This window comes from Alosa pseudoharengus, unplaced genomic scaffold, assembly GCF_046254945.1.
Source record: "Alosa pseudoharengus isolate Yale_2024_CS ecotype anadromous, Long Island Sound unplaced genomic scaffold, YU_APseudo_1.1 YU_APseudo_1.1_scf_11, whole genome shotgun sequence".
NCBI classification, from domain to species: Eukaryota; Metazoa; Chordata; class Actinopteri; order Clupeiformes; family Clupeidae; genus Alosa; species Alosa pseudoharengus.
In genome coordinates this window covers 40,399,778-40,407,277 of record NW_027468576.1, presented here as the reverse complement: position 1 = coordinate 40,407,277, position 7,500 = coordinate 40,399,778, and the positions used below count along the sequence as shown (strand labels likewise).

At 48.4% G+C, this 7,500-nt stretch overlaps 2 protein-coding genes across 2 annotated transcripts in view; both read left to right on the top strand.

Annotated features, from left to right (window-relative positions):
• The window catches only part of palm1a (paralemmin 1a), a 66,737-nt gene extending 62,035 nt beyond the window's left edge, over nt 1–4,702 (top strand). The window contains exons 9-10 of the mRNA XM_076275550.1: nt 159–287; nt 3,347–4,702. Of these exons, the coding sequence (XP_076131665.1) occupies nt 159–287; nt 3,347–3,969 (752 nt within the window). The 3' untranslated portion in view covers nt 3,970–4,702. The remainder of the gene's footprint in view (nt 1–158; nt 288–3,346) is intronic.
• Nucleotides 4,703–4,952: 250 nt separating this feature from the next.
• Nucleotides 4,953–7,500, top strand: part of LOC143116539 (uncharacterized) — a 4,771-nt gene continuing 2,223 nt past the window's right edge. The window contains exons 1-2 of the mRNA XM_076277722.1: nt 4,953–6,488; nt 6,519–7,500. The exon at nt 6,519–7,500 is cut by the window's right edge and continues 2,223 nt beyond it. Coding sequence (XP_076133837.1) covers nt 5,994–6,488; nt 6,519–7,190 — 1,167 coding nt within the window. The 5' untranslated portion in view covers nt 4,953–5,993 and the 3' untranslated portion in view covers nt 7,191–7,500. The remainder of the gene's footprint in view (nt 6,489–6,518) is intronic.

The window sequence follows — 7,500 nt, the reverse complement described above, 5'->3', positions numbered from 1 at the left end:
AAGAGAGAGAGAGAGGGAGAGAGAGAAAGAGTGAGAGAACGCAAGAGAGAGAGTGAAAGAACGCAAGAGAGAGAGAGAGAACGCAAGAGAGAGAGAGAGAGTGAGAGATGACCCCTCCCCACAGGCCGTCTAATGTGTGCTCCTGTCGTTGCGTCCAGCGATGTACTCAGTAGAGATCACCGTGGAGCGGGACAGGGTGACAGGCGAGACCAAAGTGCTGTCCAGCAACACGGTGCTGCCCAAAGACCTCCTGCATGGGGTCAAGGTTTACGAGGACGCTCAGAAAGGTGACTTCCTGCTCGGGACCCCTGAGAGAACCGCAGAACCGAATCGCAGAACCGAATTGCAGAAACGAAGCCCAGAACGAGCTTTACGAGAAGTGGCCTGGTTTGGGCCGTGATGAGCACTTCCGGCCGGCCAATCAGAGTGGCTCTTTTCCCAATTGGCTAGATCGGGAGCAGTAAAAGCATCTAGCTAAATGGACAAAGCTGACAGGACCAAAGGACCAGTTCTGTTTATTTCTCTCTCTCTCTCTCTTTCTCTCTCAATTCAATTCAATTTTCAATTCAAATAAGCTTTATTGACATGACAAGAGTGCTTGTGTTGTCAAAGCATCTCTCTCTCTCTCTCCCTCCAGAACTGAAGAGCAGGATTTATGAGTCTGCATTCAGCAGGACTCCTCCCCACTTTTCCCCTCTCCTCCCCTCTCTTCTCCTCCCTCCTCTCCTCCTCTCCTCTCCTCTCCTCTCCTCCTCTCCTCTCCTCCCCTTCTCTCCTCCTCTCCTCTCCTCTCCCCTCCCCTCCTCTCTCCTCTCCTCTCCCCTCCTCTCCTCTTCTCCTCTCCTCTCCTCTCCTCCTCTCCTCTCCTCTCCTCCTCTCCTCTCCCCTCCCCTCCCCTCCTCTCCTCTCCTCCCCTCCTCTCCTCTCCTCTCCTCTCTTCCTCTCCTCCTCTCCTCTCCCCTCCTCTCCTCCTCTCCTCCCCTCCTCTCCTCTCCTCTCCTCCTCTCCTCTCCTCTCTTCCTCTCCTCCTCTCCTCTCCTCTCCTCCTCTCCTCCTCTCTTCTGCTCACACACTGCAGTTGTGTTATTGGCCGTAATGATTGGATCAGAGAGGCTATTAGTGCTTTCTCCTCAGCCACTTCTCGTAAAGATGTAGAGCGCTCCAGCATGGTGTATGCTATCAGGACCAGCAGTCACACACACAAACACACACACACACTCACACAGATACACACACACACTCTGCAATCTCAGTGCACCATCTTGTGTTGGATTGTTTTGCTTTGATTTAGGCTCAGTGTGGCTTCCGCTCCCAAAGCTGCTAGTATCTGTATTGGATACTACATCAGAGTCACTCTCACCTGAGGACTGCTAGTATCTGTATTGGATACTACATCAGAGTCACTCTCACCTGAGGACTGCTAGTATCTGTATTGGATACTACATCAGAGTCACTCTCACCTGAGGACTGCTAGTATCTGTATTGGATACTACATCAGAGTCACTCTCACCTGAGGACTGCTAGTATCTGTATTGGATACTACATCAGAGTCACTCTCACCTGAGGACTGCTAGTATCTGTATTGGATACTACATCAGAGTCACTCTCACCTGAGGACTGCTAGTATCTGTATTGGATACTACATCAGAGTCACTCTCACCTGAGGACTGCCTTCGCATCACATCATCACAGCTTGAAGGCCCCTACCCATCTCTCCTCTCTCTCCTCTCCTCTCCTCTCATCTCCTCATCTCCTCTCCTCTCCTCTCCTCTCTCTCCTCTCTCTCCTCTCCTTTCCTCTTCTCCTCTCCTCTCATCTCCTCTTCTCTCCTCTTCTCTCCTCCTCTCCTCTCCTCTCATCTCCTCATCTCCTCTCCTCTCTCTCCTCTCCTCTCATCTCCTCCTCTCCTCTCCTCTCATCTCCTCATCTCCTCTCCTCTCGTCTCGTCTCTTCATCTCCTCTCCTCTCTCTCCTCTCCTCTCATCTCCTCCTCTCCTCTCATCTCATCTCCTCATCTCCTTTCCTCTTCTCCTCTCGTCTCCTCTCTCCTCCTCTCCTCTCCTCTCCTCCTCTCCTCTCCTCTCCTCCTCACCTCTCCTCTCCTCCTCTCCTCTCCTCTCCTCTCCTCTCCTCTCCTCCTCACCTCTCCTCTCCTCTCCTCCTCTCCTCTTCTCCTCTCCTCTCATCTCCTCTTCTCTCTCCTCCTCTCCTCTCCTCCTCTCCTCTCCTCCTCGTCACACGTCTGGGATCTGGGCTGCTCTCCTATCAGATGGCAGATCTTAACTAGGGTCCTGCTGTCATCAAAAATCTCAAATCGGAATCTGCTATTTTGCATCCAAATGTCAATTCATAGCTGGAATACTCTGTGAAATATCATATCTTAATCTGCAGGTTGCTTTGCCTGCTCATTCAGGCATCTGGTCGGATAACTACCTTCAGAGTACACACACACACACACACACACACACACACACACACACACAGGCCTGAGTGTCATGGACCACTATTAAAACTCTGTTCGGCATAGTTATCTATGGCATAGAGCCAATATATCACTCATTAGGGTGATTAGGGTCAGTTTGCTACATAAACAAAATGTGGCCTTTGAGTGGAGAAGTGTCTGTTGCTTACAGTGGCAAGGACTGATTAAAGTTGTTTGTTTATCATAAACTCATAAAAAATGAGCTGCAAGTGGCCTGTGAAATCCTTTCACTTCCTGGTTCAGTGATGATCAGTAAATTCCTCCCAGGCCAGAGTGGCGTATGCTGATCCCCTTGTCCCTCAAACCCCCCCCCACACACACACACACCCAATCACTGCTTCAGCTTGCCTTCACCCTGATGTGACGTGACGTGACTGCTCTGCATTGCCCTGAATCTCGCACACACATACACACACACACATGCACATGCACACACATACACACTCACACATATACACACATTCACAGAGACACACACAAATACACACCACACACACACACACACACACACACACACACACACACACACATACCATGCACACACATACACACAGACATACACACTCACACATATACACACATTCACAGAGACACACACAAATACACACTACACACACACACACAGACATACACACTCAGTCACACACACATTTCCAGGGTTCTGTCTGTTTTTACAGTAATGCTGACCTTTCTTCTTTTATCTTTCCATCACTTTCCCTCACTCTACCTCTCCCCCATTTCCTTGTCTTACACTCCTCCCCTGACTCTCCCTCTCTCTCTCTCTCTCTCTCTCTCTCTCTCTCCCTCTCTCTCTCTCCCTCTCTCTCTCTCTCTCTCTCTCTCTCTGTTCTGTCCATTCTGCAGTGGTCCATGAGGTCCGTGAGGTGGACGGGGTAGTGGTGGCCAACGGCGTCCATCAGCTCAGTTCCTCGGAGGTGGAGGAGCTCATTCTGAAGGCAGACGAGGTCGTCCTGAGTCCCAAAGCCGACGCCTCCCCCACCCCCACCCCCACCCCCACCCCTATCCCTACCCCCGGGGTCGAGGTCGAGGCGGGCGGCTCGCCCATGATGGAGATCAGGGGCATGGAGACCATGCGGGACGGGGGCGGTCCGGAGGCGGTTGCCGTGGGCAACGTGAGCGCGGAGAACCCCGTCACCATGGTGTTCATGGGCTACCAGAGCGTGGAGGACGAGGCCGAGACCAACAAGGTCCTGGGGCTGGAGGGGGCAGTGAAAGCCGAGCTCGTGGTCATCGAGGACGGCGAGAACAAAGCCGCCGCCGGCGCCACCACCACCGGCACTGCGTCCGCCGAGGCCGAGCAGAGCAAGGAGACCGCCCCCGAGCAGGCTCCGCCCAACGGCAGCACGGCAGAGCCAATCAAAACCCCCGAGGAGAGGGAGGGGGCGGATAAGGGAGGAGCCGAGGCCACAGGGGCGGAGCTTAACAACAAGGAGAAGCAGCCGTGCAAGTGCTGCGTGATCATGTGATCAGTTGCAACGTCATGTGATCGGCTGCGTGATCATGTGATCAGTTTGTGTGATCATGTGATCACAAGGGACTCCGCCCCCTACTAGCCACTGACTTTTCGTGAAATAAAAAAAAAACAACAGCCACAAACAAACATACATACAAACAAACAAGCAAACATAAACACAAACAAACAAGCAAACATACATACAAACAAACAAGCAAACATACATACAAACAAACAAGCAAACATACATACAAACAAACAAGCAAACATAAACACAAACAAACAAGCAAACATAAACACCGCAACAACAACAACAACAACAACAACAAGGAAATCAAATAATAAATGTTCTGTATCTTTTGATAGAAAGCCGTTCCCTACTTTATTTTCTGTTTTCTATTTCTGACCCCTCCTGACCTTTGTCATTTCTCTTTCTCTGTTCTATGGTTTTCCTTTTCTAGTGCTGTGTCCTTTTTTCAGATGTTGTTAGCCCCTGTCATCGCTGCCCACCTCCTTGCGTCTCTACTCTGATATGGAAAGGTCAGAGGTTAAAAAGGGAGACAGAAAGCGAGATGACCGCACTGGTCTCTCAGGCATAAAGCGAGATGACCGCACTGGTCTCTCAGGCATAAAGCGAGATGACTGCACTGGTCTCTCAGACATGATCTTTGTTCCCCAATGAGCCTTTCGTGGGTTTTAAAATCAACATCTCCTATACACAGCCAGTTTTGTAGTCTTACTTCACTCCAATGAAGGACATAAATATCTCTATATAACTATATAATATATAGATATCATTTATTTTGAAATATATATTTATTTGAATTTTGTTTTTCTTTTGGAACGAGTCCATTAGTGTTTTCTGTTTTGTGTTTTTGCCCTTCTGCAGCAGCGTGCTAAAGAGTGTGTGTGTGTGTGTGTGTGTGTGTGTGTGTGTGTGTGTGTGTGTGTGTGTGTGTGTGTGTGTACTCTCACTGGTGAAGAGTGTGTGTGTACTCTCGCTGGTGAAGAGTGTGTGTGTAATCTCGCTGGTGAAGAGTGTGTGTGTGTAATCTCAATGGTGAAGTGTGTGTGTGTGTAATCTCACTGGTGAAGTGTGTGTGTAATCTCGTTGCTTTTTGACCTGTCAAATCTCCTGTTCCTCAGAACAGCAACTGGCAACTGAAAGATAGGAAAGCGTATGTGTGTGAGAGAGAGTGTGTGAGGGTGTGTAAGGGGGGTGGGATATTATATTTATGATAGAACCCTTTTTTTCTTTTCTTTTTGTTTGGGGGGGTGTTTTCCAGGGAGGCAAATAAAAAACGGTGTGAGTTGCGAGCTATAGGCTTGTGCAACATGAATCAATCTTTCAGCTGATCTTTCAAAGAGCTTCAGATCAAAGGGTATAGACTTCAGCAGAGAGAGAGAGAGTGTGTGTGTGTGTGTGCGTGGGCGTGTGTGTGTGTGTGTGCGTGCGTGCGTGCGTGCGTGTGTGTGCATGTGTGCGTGTGTGGCTGAAAGTGAAACACATCTCACTATGCTCTGGCTGATCTCAGACAGCATCTCAGTCTCATCCATTGACTTCATTCTTCTGCGTCAGTCAGTCCCTCCGACTGACTGTCACACACACTCTCTCACTCACTCATACAGATGCACTCTCACTACACACACACACACACACACACACACACAAACACAGAGAGAGAAACACACTCACTGGATACAAACACACACCAGATACACAAACATACAATACACACACTACTATCATACTACAATACACACACTACTGTCATACAACAATATACACACTACAATACACACACTACTGTCATACTACACACACTACTGTATACACACACTGCTGTCATACTACACACACTACTGTCATACTACACACACTACTGTCATACTACACACACTACTGTCATAGTACACACACTACTGTCATACTACACACACTACTGTATACACACACTGCTGTCATACTACACACACTACTGTATACACACACTGCTGTGGCATCTCTGTTTGATATTGAGAGCTGAAATGACATGAATGATAGTGTGCAGTCATTTAGGGATGCCCGTGCTCACAGTTAGGGATGCCCATGCGGTCAGTGTGCTGAGGATAAAGAGCTCCTCGAGTGTCTTATGGTCGTATTCACACACACACACACACACACACACACACACACACACACTGAGGATAAGGAGCTCCTGGCGTCTGAGTGTGTTATGGTCGTATCCATGTGTTCATTTATTAGATACGTCTGTTCTGTATGTTAGCCAGTTGAGTCATACAAGCCCTGATGGAGTCCTTGATAGCAGGTTTATACTCACACACACACACACGCACACACACACTCACACACACTTATACAGGTCTATACTCACACACACACACACACTCACACAGGTCTATACTCACACACTTGCACAGGTCTACAGTATACTCACACACACACACACACTTGCACAGATCTATACTTGCACACACACACACACTCACACACACACACTTACACAGGTCTATACTCACACACTTACACAGGTCTATACTCACACACACACACTCACACAGGTCTATACTCACACACACACACACTCACACAGGTCTATACTCACACACACACGCACACACACACACACTCACACAGGTTTATACTCACACACACACGCACACACACACACACTCACACAGGTCTATACTCACACACACACTCACACAGGTCTATACTCACACACACATGCACACACACACACACTCACACAGGTCTATACTCACACACACGCACACACACACACACTCACACAGGTCTACAGTATACTCACACACACACACACTTACACAGGTCTATACTCACACACACACACACTCACACACACACACTTACACAGGTCTATACTCACACACTTACACAGGTCTATACTCACACACACACACTTACACAGGTCTATACTCACACACACACACACTTACACAGGTCTGTACTCACACACTTACACAGGTCTATACTCACACACACACACACACACTTACACAGGTCTGTACTCACACACTTACACAGGTCTATACTCACACACACACACACACACTTACACAGGTCTATACTCACACACTTACACAGGTCTATACTCACACACACACACACTCACACACACACACTTACACAGGTCTGTACTCACACACTTACCAAAAGCAGAAGCCCTCTCGGTACACCGGGGCTTTATCAATCAGAGCTACAATGAATAGTGTTAGTAGTACATCAGGACTATTTTCAAGAAAAACGTGAGATCTTAGTTGTGCATGAGCAGTGGTTTATGTTTGGTTCTTCAGTAATGTGAGAATGCTGTAGTCAGGTTCTTTTCGCTCTGTTAGAGGTCATTCAGGTTCTTTTCGCACTGTTAGAGGTCATTCAAGGATGTGAATGTGCAAACAGATTCATCGAAGACACCTGGTATCACAATGACATCATGAGTGCAGCATCCAGCCCTGAAACAAAGACACAAACAGCAAACAGGACAAACAAGACACACGCGTGCTGCTTAGTGACGACACTGAG